General features: G+C 34.2%; 1 protein-coding gene across 3 annotated transcripts in view; it reads right to left on the reverse strand.

Annotated features, from left to right (window-relative positions):
• Positions 1-3,053: 3,053 nt before the first annotated feature.
• TNPO1 (transportin 1) overlaps positions 3,054-16,621 on the reverse strand; it is an 80,624-nt gene continuing 67,056 nt past the window's right edge. For 2 of the 3 annotated variants that reach the window (XM_068422702.1, XM_068422703.1), the window contains exons 17-26: positions 15,743-15,850; positions 15,383-15,541; positions 15,207-15,294; positions 13,868-13,966; positions 13,559-13,654; positions 10,635-10,710; positions 9,741-9,840; positions 8,212-8,286; positions 5,266-5,408; positions 3,054-3,682 (exon numbers count right to left, since the gene is read on the reverse strand). In XM_068422702.1, the coding sequence (XP_068278803.1) occupies positions 5,301-5,408; positions 8,212-8,286; positions 9,741-9,840; positions 10,635-10,710; positions 13,559-13,654; positions 13,868-13,966; positions 15,207-15,294; positions 15,383-15,541; positions 15,743-15,850 (909 nt within the window). In that variant the 3' untranslated portion in view covers positions 3,054-3,682; positions 5,266-5,300. Of the gene's footprint in view, positions 3,683-5,025; positions 5,045-5,265; positions 5,409-8,211; positions 8,287-9,740; positions 9,841-10,634; positions 10,711-13,558; positions 13,655-13,867; positions 13,967-15,206; positions 15,295-15,382; positions 15,542-15,742; positions 15,851-16,621 lie in introns of those variants that run through there. The other variant, XM_068422705.1, reaches the window with a different exon arrangement.

A 16,621-nucleotide genomic window follows, 5' to 3' on the forward strand; every position in this document is an offset into this window, starting at 1 on the left:
TCTAACAAAAAAAATCACAGTGTGTATCAATATTGTTACTTATAAAATTTATGCTACTTCATAACTTTAAAAAATTATAGTGATTATAAATTTTAAACCCATTCTTCTAAAAGTGATCTTTTGAGTACAAGCTTTAAGGAGCAATAAACTAAAGCATACGAATTAGCTTATTACAATTTAAATATATACATATCCACTGATTTAGAAAATAATCAAGCTTTGGAAAAAATTTACAAAATTGATTATTTTTGCTTGTACTGTTTAAAATAATGAACTATTCTAATATTTTTTCCCTAAATGAAATGAGCTGTTTCCTGAATGTGTAATGAAAAAAAACTTAGTATTGAACTTCACTTAAGACTAATTTATCAGCAATTTAGAACTGCCAAAAAGATGCATTTATAAGGATTTTAAACACACTTTCTGTTACCAGCTTAGGTTGATCAGCAGCTTTTGTTCACTCTCAGAATCCTTCAAAAAGGGAAACTCAAAACAGGAAAAAAGCATATATAAAAACGGTAAACACTGACCTCCTGAGGTTCCTACAACAAAAATATTCAAGTAGAAAATCTACACCATTACTTAGCAGCGGCTATCTCTGTAGTTTAGCACACTAACAGCATTTTATTCAGTGTGTAAGGAGCAAATGAAGTAAGCCGTGCTTTCAGCATGCCAAGAGGCAGAAACACTGGAATGTAACAAAGACACTCACAATTCTACCAGTAAAAACATTCAGTCAACACTCAAGAACTGTCAAGACTACACCAGAAGAATTAAGATGCTTTTTATATATCCCATGATGCAATAATTGAATTATAAATGTTAATGTTGATTCAGAACTTTTGTTACCTCACATTATAGCCTAAATGGTTTCTGCAAATCTCTGCACTTATGCATTTGGAATATGGTTTATTTGCTTTAAAATATACCATGAGAGAACTTACTGATACAAAAGACTATTTTGTCAGTACTGTTTAGTTCTGCCTTATTTTAATTATTTTCCTTGCTGTTATACCAGATCAGTTCACATCTGTACAAATACCTATTAAAATACATACGTACAGAAGTGGCATCCGAAGCTAATCAGAGGTGAGGTGGAGTGGTTTTATTTGGTTAAAGGGGCTTTCTGAAATTTAGGAAGTTTAGTTAAACTTGTATTCTAGCTGTTATGCTACAGTATTATTTGGGTAGGTTTTCTATTCTACACATTTTTTAAAGTAATTTCTCTGAAACTCTTCCCTAATGTTCAAACACACTCAAAATTAAAGCAAGTTTGGGTCTAAAAATAATACCTCACCTTGCTAAATTGTAAAGGTTTGGGGTTTTTGTTCCTTCTAGAATTTAGTTATAAAGTGTTTTTAGTGACTATTACTAATTTACTTCAGAGTTATTAGTTAAGAAATTTTGTTTTTGCTACCAAAGCAATGTAATTTGAAAGCAAGTTATCACATGCATTTTTGATCAAACTGAATAAATACTATGTACTAGCATTGCTGAATGTACTTAATACAGTACATGTCCAAAGTATTCTTCAGGCCTAATCCATTAAAATTTGCAAAGGCAAAAAAAAAAAAGGGGGGGGGGAGGCGGGCATGTGAAACATGCATGCTATCATGCATTAAAAAAAAAAAATCAGAACTCTTTAAACAGCATTTATAAGTTCACACTCTCACAGCTCAAACTTCAGTGCAATGGCTAAATCATTCAACAGTCACAGAACAGAACCATGCAAAGAAGAGCAAGTTCTTAAAAAAAATCCAACCAAACAAAAAAAAAACCACCAACCCAAAAACTGTTATCCAGTATCCATTCTGCAATGCAAAGGTGAGAAACTACATCTACAAAAAGGCTGTTATGGCTTAATTTTGTTTTGCAGATTAATTATGCAGCACTTGAAAAATGGAAAGGTGTGGCTTCACCTCTGACCAGCAGAGTTAAAAGTCTCTCCATTTTCCTTTATCATCATGGGATACTCTTTAGGCAATCTAAATTATTAAAGACTTGCCACTTTCAGATGGACACAAGATCAACTGTACCAGTTAGGATTTCGCATTCACAGTACATAAGAAAATACACATGGAAGGAAAAGTAAAGGGTTAACTTAACAAGGATTTATTCACAGGAATACATGTAAGTAGAGAAAAAAAACACAACAGAAAAGCTAAACAAATGAAATGAAGAGGATCCAAACCAACTTTCGCTCTGTAGCTTTAAACTTGCACCCTTGTGCATTTAAACTACATCACAGAGGGCCACCAACATGCGCCAATACAGTGTAGATACCCTGCATTACATCCATTAACTTAAACATCTCTTTAAGATCATGCTTTGAACAAAAAGGAAGCGTAGAAGGTAACATGTTGAGTGGGAATAAACACAAATATAGCTATCATGTCATCAACTTCTACAATTGTCTTTACGTGCCAACTAACATTTATGCAGCCTTTAACAGATCTTACCGTGTAACTCATTTTTAGAGATTCTGATAAAATCACTAGTATATAACCATGCAGAAAGCACATCACACTGACAGCACAGAGGCAAATATTTTGCACAGCTATATCAGCTTTCCACATTGTGCAGGTTACACACAATACAATATCAATCTTATTCTTAACAGATCCTAAAAAGGTATTTCAAGGCCTAATTGTTAGCTACCGTACTTTATATCTATATTCTTAATAAAAAGAGAATCCACAGAATCTTAAAAAGGAAGTTCAAATGCAGGGCTATATTGAATTGGTAAACTGCAACACAAAACTGGCGCAACATAGGTAAATGTATACCAATTTCACTCTATGGGATGCAAGCATGCTACTTCCCCACTAGTTTAAATTACTTCTGATCACTATGAGCCAGAACGCATGCCTGAACCTTAAACTGCACGTTAAGAATAATGCCTTACTCTAGAAATTAAATCTAATGAAGTACAATAATCAAATCATATCCACTACTTTAACTCTTTCTTTAATGTAAAAATTAAGATGTTGATCTTTCCTTTGAAGTGTCCCTCCCCTTACCCCAAAAATGAAAGGAGTGACTCATTTGGCAGCTTGCAGGTTGCTTCATTTTGTCCAAGTTAACCTTTATTAATTTATGATCGGGTTTCTTATTGTACACTGCAAGTGCCTGCTCCTAATACAGACACAAGCTGCATTTTAACTGTACTAACCTCATTCATGTAGTTCTCCATTAACATGCAAATACGTAGGAATCCCATCAAGCAGGATGAAATAATGTAGAAAACCCTTAGTTAAAAACACATAAAAGAAAAAAGAAAGCCTTTTACTGTTTGTGACCCCCATTCTTAGGTTTCCTTTATTGTGCGCAAAACATTTTTCCTCTTTATGTATCCCTATGGTTCAACTATATGGTTTTTATTTTGGTACAATTCCCCACAGTATTCCAGAATGTGCTGTTTTATGACTAGATTTTTTTTTTTTTTCTTCTTCACATCCAGTGCAGAGTTGTAATAGGAGACATATTTCCACCCACAAAGGCTCCAGATGTTAAAACATTTCCCAACATCGACTTAATACAGTGACGGCAACACCTCCCTCCCGCCCCTCCCAGTAGGGTTGGGATTGTACTGTATTCCCTACTGGTTTACCCTTCCCCCCAGCAAAGGGTAACATTTTCCCTGGGTGCAGAGGCTCCCTCATAGTCTCCCAGACTGAAGGACCTGTAAAAGGAAAAGATAAAGGTATAATTAAATCTTACCTTGAACCTTAATTGACAGATCTGTGCATAAACAAAGAGCTGTTTTGCCTTTTTTAAGCAGTAGGTGCCAACCTTTAATTTGAAAATAAATTTATGCCTAGATTTTCCCTTTTAAGTCTGTTAAGAAAAGAGCCCATTTATATCAAGTAAATTATTATTCATGAAACAACAATATATGCTTTAAAGCTACAGTGACAGTTCCACTATCGTGGCTAAGCTTAGTTTTAAGATAAAAGTAGTCCTATATATTCTAACAAGCTTTTCCATTTTTATCACAAAATGATGAGGTAGTTACGACATTGAGAAAGAATATTAAACATACCTGCTACTGACCTAACAACTTCACTTTTAGGTGGATTAAACAAGATAGCCATTGTGTCTCCTCAGTTCAAACTGAGAATAATGGTGAATTTTATCACTTTGGATTCCTCCTCATTATGAGAGGAAAACATCCTTATGTCAGAACTAAAATGCCCTCATTGATAAATATGTAAAATGTTTGAAATTAGTTTATTTTAATCCATTGTTCAGATGAAATTGTAATTCAAACTGAATTTCTTATGTCACTGACTCTGAGAGAATCTTAGGCTAACTTTTAAATAGTTTAAATAGTTGTCCATTCAATGATAAAACAGAATTGCATGATTTACTCCCATAATTTCAGTATAAAAATTCTACAGCATGCATCAAATTTATATAAAGACTGAATAAATAAACTTAATTCACCCTCTTTTTCGGGTAGTACAATAATCTCTGCACAGTATCACACTACTTTACAGATGGTGTACAGTGTGCACAGATAGCACACAAAGCAAGGTGGTATAATTTTTATAACTATTCTTGAATGCACTATCACTGTTTCTTGCTGAGGTTGAATCATTCTCAGCACAGAACTGCTAACAATTCTGAATTGGTGCACAAAATGGAATGTGGCAATAATAAACACATCAGCCTCCCCAGAACATCAAGCTCTATAGTTACACTAGAGTTACAGAATAGCATAAGATCCTTTATTCAGTGCAAAGATTGTTTAGTATGAGTTAAGGTTAGGAGTATATTTGACTTCTCATGGCTAAAGTGTGTTAACAAACTTGCTTTCCTATCCTAGAGGAACATTCCTCCTTAGACGACATCTGCCATCTACTAATTCATAAGACATAAGGGACCCTGTGTCTTTAGTATGGTGGCTTGAGGATCATATTCATCACTTTGCTTATTAAACTTGAACTGGCACTTTGTTATACCTACACTGCCAACCTTATTTTGATAAACTACTCTGAGTATCATATACTCACTTTTTCTTTCTTTCTTTCTTTCTCTCTTTCTGTAAAAATAACATAACAGAGTCAGACAACTCCTTTTGCTACAGCTACCGTCATTTAGGTATACTATTATCCCTTTTTTTTTTCTTATAAGAAGGAAAGATATCTCATCCAGCGTAGCTGAAAAATTCTAGTCTGATGAATTAATTATGTTTCATATAACACAAACAGAGAGGAAGTCTGTCATACAGCTCTGTTTAGCAAGGAAGATTTGTGTGCTTACCTCTAATTACGGGACTGCAGCTACAGTGCATGAGGTTAAACTCCATAGTAAGCTGCAAGGCGCTCTTTTAAGGGAAGAGGAAACTGGTCAGAAAAACGCCTCCAATTCTCATCCCCAACTTGATTTTTAAATCCATGAAGAATCTACAAATGAGAGGGGGCAAGTCGAGATTAACCAATAAACAGCGGATACATCATTTACTAGCAACATATGCAGTAAGCCACAAACTGCTGGATTGTACATCTGTCCATTTGAATTCTCCAATTTAATATTGAAATGCTACTAAGAAACAAAGGAAGTCTAGTGATGCCTGTCTTAAAAGAAAAAACATATCAGTTAAGGGTGACATACAGAATATAGCTATCCACACAAATTAGTGTGATGATACATATCTATATGTGTTTTTACTGAGTAAGGTGACTTATAATGTAGAGTTAGGCCATTTCAGAACACTAAGCATTTTATCAATTGACACATTTTATGTATGTTAAGATTACTGTATTCACATTTCTTTTTTAAATGTATAATATGTTGTGGGAAGAAAGCTGAGCCAAAACTGCAGCCAGTACTTGACAGAATGAATGCCTGTCAATTTCTAGCACAAATACAAAAGCATCCTGTGAAAGCTCTGTTTTTTCCATGCAACCCCTAAGGCAACTGTCACTAAACAGGAAGCTGTTAAAATCTTTTGTGTTTTGAAAGAACAGGGATCTACAATCAGTGGCAGTCAAAAGCAAGCGAAAGAGGAAAAAAAAAAAATCTACATGTTTCAGACTGGACCTTCCAACGTAATAAATTAACTGAAAACTATGAAAATTAAATGATAATATCAAAAAGGTCTTAGTATGTTAGCTCTGAAAACAGCAGGTTAAAAGGCAAACATTAGAAAGAAGAAAAGCAGATGAAAGGGCTCCTTCTCAGAAAATTATGCCAAGAGAGTCTGAACTTTTGTTTTTCTTTTTTAAACTCAATGATACTGAACTGTGGAACAGTCTGTCATGAACACATCCTCACACAAAAGGCAAAGTCAAAGTTAAAGCTCATGGTACCGAGTTCACCCTCAACACAACATTCTCAAGAAAAGCTGTTCTTAAACAGGATGTAATGATAATGACATTACAGTGTCACCAGTTAACTTACTGCTTTTCTCCCTGAAACAGACCTTCCACAAGCAGGCTCACCTCTCTTTCCTAACCCAAAGAGTCAGATTAGCCAGCTGCCAATAAACTACTGAAAATCTAAGAACGTTCAGGTATGACAAAAGGAACACTTTTAAACTAATCTTCCAGTAGAGTTTTAGCAAGTGAGCTTCAGCTACAGTCTTCAGATACCTTGCTTTTAAAAAAGGTGATAAAATTCTTAGGGTATGTGTCAGATTTCAACACTGGTAGCTCAACTACCCATGCTTTTAGAAGTGGTATTTTTTTCTCTCAGCTCTAGTGCTAAAAAACAAAACAAGAATCACTGGACAATCAATTTTTTTTTTTCCATTGTTCCTGAAAGGTATTATTATTGTTGGCAAAACATCTAACTGGACTACAGCAATCATGTATTTATGAGGAAGTAATGTAAAAACCGTGCATGCCATCACTTGAAGAAAGCTTTGTCTCATTTCTTGCATGGCAAAAATGACAAAAGAATACACTTTAAAAAGCAAGGATGTCTTTATGCCAAGTGACCAAGAACCATTGCATCTAGTTTGAATGCATTAGATCCCACACAGATAACTTGGAAAGAATCTGAAAAAGAGAAGCCTAACTTACTGAAGCAAGTATTCAATGCTGAAGAACCAGTGTGGAAACATGCACCGAGACTGCTTTGGACAATCATCACAGACAGCATCCTGGACTTTCTTTTACACTTGTAAGTATTTGCCTTTTCCGTCTGCTGATGCTACAATACTCACAGATGTGCATTTCGTGGACCTGATGTTTCTTTGAAGGAGACCAGTTATCTAAGAGGATAACTAGGACAGTAAGATTTCTGGTTTTGCTCTTATGGGATACAAAAGTTCTAGCTTCTGTTCTGATGCTCACACATGGCATTACCTGAAGAATTGCCCATACTGACCCATGATACTAGTAAGTACTTAGGAATATGCTCCATTTTTGCTCTAAGAGGAGTATCATGAACTTTTGACATACATCCTTCCTAAAAACAGAGATTTCACTTTACATCTTATGAGGGGAGCCACACTACTGAACAGTAACAGCACCTGTTCATGAAACTGAAATAAGTTTCTTTTTTTTTTTTTTAAATGTAGATACTAGTGCCAAACCACGATATATCAAATTGTGGGTGTGTTTTTTTTTTTCTTATTTTACACAAGGCAAACAGTCCTTTCCCTTCAATTCTATTGACACTTTGTCTAGGAATGTATTCTTGGATGTAACTGTACATTAGTTTCTTGAAACTTGCTCATCCAAGAGGGATTCTGAGGAGGATTAAGCAATCCTGAAAAGTTATTTTCAGCAGGAGTAAGACAGACAGATCAGGATACCACCGGAATATTTTTCATTTGCAATTTTTTAGATATTTCTCCAAAATAAAGTAGGCATCTTCATAGCAAAAAAGTCTTGAACCATACAAATCTCATTTTCTAGAAAGAAAGTCTTAAATGTGGTATAAAAAACCCTGTTCTTCTAAATGGAGGCAAAACATAGTAGGCTGAACATTATGAAAAGCTCTTTGAGAGTGATTATCCCTTCAAATAAGATCTCAAGTGAACTTCTCAATACTGTTAAAAAAAGTTCGGAATAACCTAAATGTATATAAAAAAATAAAGGTTAAACAAAAGTCAGGATTTTTATGTTGTTTTGTCTGAAAATTTATGACCTTCCAAAGAAGCCTCCATGGCCACAAATACAGTGGAAATAGAAAGCAAGAAAAAAACAGATGATCCAAAACAACCACTGTCAGGATATACTGTTATATTAGAAACCTTACCTTACAGAACATGTCTCGGAGGTCATCTTTTGGGCTAATCCATGATGCAACAGCATCACAAAAAAAAATAAAGTCCTATAAGATTAAACAATCACATAGGTTAGAAACCTCAATTTGTAGGTCTGAAAACACTGCTTGATGTTAATTCTATGAACTAGGTAGGGTCTTTGATTCTAGTTCACAACTGCTTTTGTTTTTATGTATTTATTTTCCAGTTAATTCAGACAGTAAGTTATTGTACACTTAAGTTTTCAGAAACAGAAATAGCTGAGTGAAGGAATAGCTTTTTTAATCAGGTTTTTAATTAAATAAAACCACAGTTAAAAAGAAAAACAAACCAACTCTTCCCTCCCACACCACACTTGTCTAACATTAATTCTTTCAGTACACATATCAAGTTCAAGAACCAATCACCTTAATAACAAGCAACAAACTCAAGACCACAGTTACAACACACTCTCTCACGTATTTCCAGTTGGGGAAAAAAGCTGTTGTATTTCTTTAAGCAGAGCCAGAAGTTTTTTTGGGATACACACAGAATATTTATCATACAGGTTCAAAACTAAAGCCACCCCAAAATCCCTCTACTTAATTCATCTGCTGTCATATATTACCTCCTGCTACACCGCTAAGACACCAGTCTTTAGTCACTATGTTGATAATGCATATATTTTTGGGTAGGAACTGAGGATAACAACTACAGAGAAGGAAAGATGGGATAATGAAAAAAATCCTTAATTATCCTCTCCCCTTAAGCTATGTGAAAGAACAAATGGACAACAGAAGAAGGAAATGCTAAGTACAGAATAAGGCATAAGTGAAATGAACTGAAAATTTCAAAGTAAGGTAGAGGCTCAATTCTTGTGTTTCAGGAAGAAGAATTCCAGGCAGAGGAGAGGGAAAAATCACCTTCATTTTCCTCTTAGAAAATATTATATTGGTACAGCTTTGCTTTGGAGGTGTAGAGACTAAAGAGCAAGTCATGTTCTATTCTTCAGATGTAACATTTATTTTAAAGAAATGCATGTTCCTTGTCATATTGACTATTTAAGCAATAATTCCAAAGTTGAAACAGAATTTTCCCTACCCAAGTTTTAAGAATGAAGGAGTGGTTACTGTTTTTATTCTGTTTCTTGTTTTAAAAGCCTAAGTTACATCTGGAAAATAGGTTTAAGTATGCCAACTTTTGCCTTACATTTTCATACAGGTCCTGACCACAACCTGACAGAAGTATCATAATACAGTTATTTTAATCAAAGTTCATTATTTACATATTCTTCGTAAGTAAAAGACAAAAACTGAATTTAACAATACTCTTCTCCTTTCCTTTGCTAGGTGATAATTACTGAAGCATCATGACACATGTCATTCGCAACATAAACATTTTGGCCTTCTTGACCTCAAAATAAAGCTACATCATGTACTGCAAGGAGTCATGTCAAGCTAAACTTTTTCATACTGTGTATATAGCTTTCACTAAATTTCACATGAATAAAGAAAAGAAGTTAAGATCTATTAATGTATCTTACTTGGACTACTCCACTGGGGTTGACAGAGATCATGGTACATATCCCACGGAATGCTGAATCCTTTTCCTCATTATCTCTTATATTTCGCAGAGAGGTGCACCTAGCAAGTTGGAGAGCAAAACTTAGCTAACTCTATTACTTTTTCTTCAATCAAGTCAGAATTAGATGACAGTATTTGATGGAATAAGTCACACTTATAAGATGATCTGAAACTATTTTGAACACTTAGAAAACCACTCGTTGCATACAGTCTTTACTAGCATATTCCCATTAGGCATCATCTCCACAATATTGTTCTTCTGTTGCACTATATGCAGTTAGAAAGTGTAACCTGTATTCCATTAAATACAAAAGAAACATGTACTGAAATATTTATAGAAACTATCATTATTAGAAGTGGAACATATAATACTATCACAGTATGAATTATGTCAGATACCACTTACAGAACAGATATTTAACTTTGGTAGCAGCAAGCAAGCTATTTTATACATAACAAGTCTATAAACATATATTCCTTACAGCAATTCAAGCCTCAGACTGAATTTTAAGTAAAGTAATGCACGGTTTAAATTTTACAGTATTTGCATGCATTGTATTATCATTCTGGTGGATTTTACAATGCTCTTTCATAGTCAAGCTTTAACACAGCAAGCATGTGACAATCTTATCCCATGCATAAATTAGTCGTTAGCCACAACATAAAGAATACATGACGGTTCTACTAAAAACTCACAAACCTGATAGGACAAGATTAGTCACATGGTTGGCAATGATTAAGGACTGAGATTTTGTAACCAACTGAAAATATATCTAAAAGTGAGATAGAAAGAAGAAAGAAAGAAAGAGAGTGAAGAAAAATGAATTAAAAAAAAAAGATTGAATAATACACACCAGGGTCTTATAAACTGCTGTAGCATGGGGGCCACCTCTTGAGGACAAACGTAACCAAGACGACCAATTGTTATTGCTAAGGTAACGCAATCACGGTTATACACCACCAAACGCCAACCAAGACATGAGCAAATGAGGGGGGAGGAGAAAAAATAAAGAAAAAACAACAAATAACTCAGAAACAGAAACCAACAGAATCTGTGTATGATAATAAACATAAGATTTCACCAGTGCTGTTTATTACCACCCCCTAAGTAAGAGGCAGCAACATATATGGTATACTCTCCAGGGTAAAAGAAAAATTAAAGAAGTAAATGAGAGAACACCAAAAACACAATTTAAAATCCAAAGGCTTTCAGATGTAAGCAGTCATTCTGCCCTCTTCAGAGTAATCTCTTACAGTAAATTTACCTACCATACATTTCGAAGTTTCATTCAAATATACTATTACGGATACTCCTGATAAAAAGGAATTAATTTTCAGTTTTAGTATCAAGTATTCTAAACATTTTATTTTTTCAATATTTAGAATTCAAAATTTTAATAGATCTACTCTATCAGTAAAAATACATTTTTAAATACTTTTAACATGGAAAATATTGTGGTCTATCTAAAAATACTAAATAATGAACTGCTTCTCAAAGAGCACCAAATATTTGTCGTCTTCATAATCTCAGAGAATTTAATTTAAAGTGGTTGCTAACTCACAGCAACTGACTGCAGAAAATTAATTCTTTAATCCCAATATTTCTCCTGTTCAAAAAGGCTTCCTCATAGAAGTTGTATAAGAATCTGACTTCTGATACCAAGGCATAAGGACACATGAAAAGCAAAATTGCTTCATCACACGATTAGGTAGTTTGGTCCTTTGTTCTGAGGGACAGACTGAAGAAAATATCATCATGCAAATGTGTTTTAATGGTGTTTGCTCAACTCAGGAAAGATTAATCTTTAGAAAAAGGAAAGGGTGGGGAATAATGTATCGGGATTACTTGAAGCAAAATACATGAATAATACTAAAATCCAGCAGATTTATATGAAGCAGAGAAAGGAAACCTATGTTCAAAGGACATACTATGCAACACTCTAACAGGCATTTGTGAACAGTTTCATGAAACATGCAATAAAGCAGATGATGCTTTCTCCAATAAAAGTTTGGTGTAGGATATACTAGGAGTTTGAAACATACTCATTCCATGAAAGCTGCAGCTCACTGGTTATGTACTGTTTTGCCCTGATGTTTCTCAATTTCAATATGCAGAGTCTAAAATTTTCAGCAGATCTAACTTATAAAACTGCTTTTGAAGTGCTACTTTCAAATGAAAATACACTTTTAAGTTTAATCTGTAAATTCTCACAGCTAGAGTTTGTACAAGGGATAGTAATCTCTGACAAAGTTCAGCTTTTTTGCATGTACTGGTTATTTTCTATGCAATTACTTTTACTTAAGGTGGTCTCACGTTTCCATTGGAACATAGCAAGCTAAAGCAGAAAACAGTAATATTCTTGCACATACTAGTGGCATGCAGCACAATATCCCACAACAAACTTAATAAGTACACCACACTCAACATTTATTTGCAGTTACGCATCCACATTTAAAGTAACTATCAAGAGAATAAAAAAAAAAAAGTCACTGGATGCTTCCAAAAATTCTCTAACAATGATGGAAGCAAACATTTAAGTACTGGATGCCTCTCAGTTACAGGTATCACACATCCATCAGTGCAGAGGAAGAGGGTCAGGGCAGGGGCAGGGGAAAAGAAAATTTATATTGCTGTACATGGTATATTTCACAACAAGTAGGTATTTGCTCCAAAATTATCTTTTAAAAAAGTAGTACCTATAATATGCCAGACAAATAAGTAATTTTTCCTTCAAGTTCACCTTCCATACTAAATGGGAGTAGGGGGAGGGAGGCAGAGAAAGTACAGCTTTTAAGTTTAGAGAATACTGGAGGAAAAATATACATTGAAAAATCTCTCTACAATTTATCTCTTGCTTAGCTCAAAAAAATACAGCTGTACCACTGAATTTGCATCATCTTCACTCATGTTAGGTATAATGACTAAACTGTCATTTTCTTACAAGACAGCTAGTTTTCAAACAGAAAAAAAATATTGTCAATTAGTAAAATAGTAGACCAGAAACCTGTCAAATTATTAATAAAGTTTTTCTGAAGTATGGAAGGTGCTCTTCATACCAGAACATGCCCTCTATAAATGCAAAAGAAACAAGCCTCAGAAATTCCAATTCAGTAAGTCATTTGGGGATTGTTCCCAATTTGGAAGGCAAAGCTGTGGGCCAGAACATAAAACATGCATGCCATTATTAGAATTCTTTTCAGAAATTTGTTATTAAGTGATCAGGTAATAGAAGTTATACATAATTTCAGTTACATTGTGGCAAAACTGCCATCACAGATCTAGATTTTTGTGCATGGTATTATAAGTTTATCTTAAAAAAATTAGTGCATTTTTTTGTAAATTTGAAGAGTTCATTATTTGTTTTATATATGCCAATTACATTTGTTTCAAACACTAGACATATATATACAGTACACATGTGTAAGGACATGCATATATTAAAATCAGTGTGAACTAAGTCTTTAAGTGTTACTGCATACATTTGTCATATTCAATACATGAATAAAACTGGAAAAATAATTAAACAGATGATAAATAAATACAAGAAATGTTATAAAAGTCAGAAAGCAATAGCTTTAAGAATCTAGATATATGATAGATGGTTTGCTGCAAGACTGAGACTTGTAAGCTTCTGCAAAACAGAGTTGCTTTTGCTTATGAAAGCCAAATACATAGCAATAAAGTCAGTTCTGGTGTGGTTCCCCTATGCAATTTTTTAAATCATTATGAAAAAAATCCCTAATTCCCTTCACCATGTATGGTTCAGTTTTTGGGTACCTGTGTTCTCTAACAACGTCTTTGGTGTGTTGGGTCTGTTAATTATTTCTACAAGCTGGTGCAACACCATTGGAATATAAGGCTGCATCTCTATACCTGAAACAGCCAAAAAAAAAAAGATTCAGAAGAAAATGACCATTAATATACATAATCTGAACAGATTTGGTACATTGAACTTACTAACAAGGACAAAAATCTCAAATTTAATTTAAATTTTAACATGAAAGTATCACTAAAAAAAAAACCCAAAAATCACCCAGACAAACCATGCTAGATGTACAGAGATTCAAACCAAAAAATAAATCTTACCCATCTGGATGGAGATTTCTCCAATTGCCCAGGTGGCATTGTTACACACAGAAATGAATTCAGGGTTTAGGTTGGTTCCCAAAATTGGCATGAAATCAGCTAGAAAGAACAACATTTTAAAATCTCATCACACAATATAACCATCTTGTCCCATTACTGCAAGATCACAGGGGAAAAAAAGTTTAAAAAAAAAAAAGTCATGTAAGCCTATTTAAATGCTTGGCAAGTATTACACAGGCCTTATCAAGAGCTATATTTCTGTTATATATCAGCTGAATGTGGATTTTAGAACCTAAGCAGATCAATGCAAATCTTTTTAAATTATTATTTTAAAATGTGTCTAATAGGGCTTATCTTTATATAACTCTAGAAACCTTTTTTCTCCCCTTCCCTTGCTGGGGCAGGTGGAGAGAGGGGAAGAGGGGAGAAGAAAAAAACCACAGCTATAAGTACTTGTAGTTTTATAATATAGTTGAACAACTCTCCAATCACCTGGATAGCTGTGTATTCTTCAGCTATGCTTGAAAAAACAATGAAGCCTAGAAGGCAATCACATCTTTGATTAAATTTTAAGGAAAAAAAATAGTTACAAAGACAGATTGTAATATCTGCCAAATAAATTTTAAATTCCAAGCCTATCCAAGCATTCATTTGGCAAGTTAAGTGTATCTCAAGAGTATCTGCGGGAAGAGACAGCAAATATCATGAAAGTGTATAACTGATGCTACTTCCCCACTGAAATTAAAAACAAGGCAAAAAGCCAAACTAAAACTTATCCTCTAGCCAAGTTCTCTAATTTTTATTTTTTTATATATATATATATAAAAATATATACAATTTTACATAACAATAGATTCTAGTAAAACAAAAAAAGCTATAAATTCAAGAATTTATCAAAGCAAGCAACTATTCTAATTCAAGTCTAAGTACATGTGTTTTGCTGTATTCCAGCACAACAGTAGCTTGTTACATTATAAAAATCAAGGACAAAAAAAACTGTTTCAACTTTCTAACCTGTAAGTCTCTCCTTTTTCTCTTTTCCTTCTCCCCTTTTCGGGGAAGGAAAGGCTTAATAGAGATTATCTGTCATCCGTTTACTAGCCAGCCCAGCTTTAAACCTTGACAATGAACTTTTGCACTGTCTACAAAAATAAGAACATATCTTTTAAACACACAATTCGAAGGAGAAAAGACTACAGACCCTTGCTGATAAAGGAAAATGAAAACTTTCAACACCATGACAAGGCAACCCACAGAATAGGGAGCTTAACAATGGCTAAACCAGCCTCTTATGAGTTTGTAAAACAAGTTAATTATTTAATATGTAAAAGAAACATACCGATGCAAGGCTTAACATGCTGAAAACACGCCTTTGTCAGATCCCCTAACAATGCAAAAGAACTCTGCCGTACCTCAGGCATTTTATCCTAGAGAAGAAGAAAAAAAAAATTCTAGAAGTGTTTCTGATTCTTTTAAGAAGGAAGATCCTCAGATCAAACAGATTATTCATCTTACCTGCATGCATTGGTACATTAGCGTCAGGATATTGCTGCGAGCTACTAGCTGTTCAATATTGCCTCCAAGTCCTTCAGCTAAACCACTGAGTAAATCAAGAGCCACAATCATGAAATCTTTATCTGGAGCTTCATATTGGTCTGGCTGAGCATTATGCAACTGCAATGAATAAGTACACATTTTCAAAAGGAGTATTAGATTTTCTCAGGGGTATGCATAAAAAAAGTTTCAGAACTGCAGCTTCTTTTAGATATTGAATGGTTATAATACAAATCTCCCTGCAAACCTGTAACTTTACATAGTTAATATGTTGGTTTAAGAAGATATTCTGAAAACATTGGAATAGCAATAGAAAAATACCATGGCTTGTGCAAGGGTCTTCTGCACCAGATTTACACAACGCTGGTACACAGGTTCACAGTATGGAAGAAAGCCAGATTGCAAGGCAGTAGCAACTGACGATAGGCACTGGAATTGAAGAAAAAAAAAAAAAGAAAAAAAGAGAAAGCAGTGACTACCTTTCCTCACATCCCTGAAGTGCCTTTTACTTGAGAGGGGTCAATTAAAAGATATTAGCATTTTAAGTATACCCACATGTAACTGATTAAGTAAACACAACCTAGAAAGGCAGTACCAATTAGCTGAGCCAAGGCAACTATCAGCAAGTTGTTACTCTCTCCTACATATGCCAGTTGAAAAAATATCTCAGCAGAAAATCTATATCTTCTTAGCAGTAGCCAAGAAAGTGCATACAAAAGCAGTTGTGATAATTCAGCCAGCACATACACTAAGCTTCAGTATCTTGACCATGTACAAGCCCTAACATTACCTAAGAGTTATGAAACTAATTTTTCTAGAGGTGCTTTCCTGCTTTACACTTGGGAAGTACACAGAATAGACTGCATGGTCTGGTTCATACCTTCAGCTTGTCTGACAATAGTTTTAATGGAGTGATGAAGAGAGAGCAAAGAGAGAGAAGATAAGAATAAAAGGAGATGGAACATTTCTTTTTTTTTTTTTTTCTAAAATAATCCCAAAGAAAACACTCCAGAATGGCAGGAAAAAAAAAAAAAAATCTAAGAGATGTCTGCTAAACCTAATGACATTTCCCCAGCCACAACATTTTCTTACTACAGTCAGAATGTTTTCTCCATACTGGGAAATACCTAACACTCTCAGCTTGTATAGTCATACTTCCTAGTGGGAACATCTTTTGTAGAAAGTGTAATTCCTAAAATA

This window comes from Nyctibius grandis, chromosome Z, assembly GCF_013368605.1.
Source record: "Nyctibius grandis isolate bNycGra1 chromosome Z, bNycGra1.pri, whole genome shotgun sequence".
Taxonomy (NCBI): domain Eukaryota; kingdom Metazoa; phylum Chordata; class Aves; order Nyctibiiformes; family Nyctibiidae; genus Nyctibius; species Nyctibius grandis.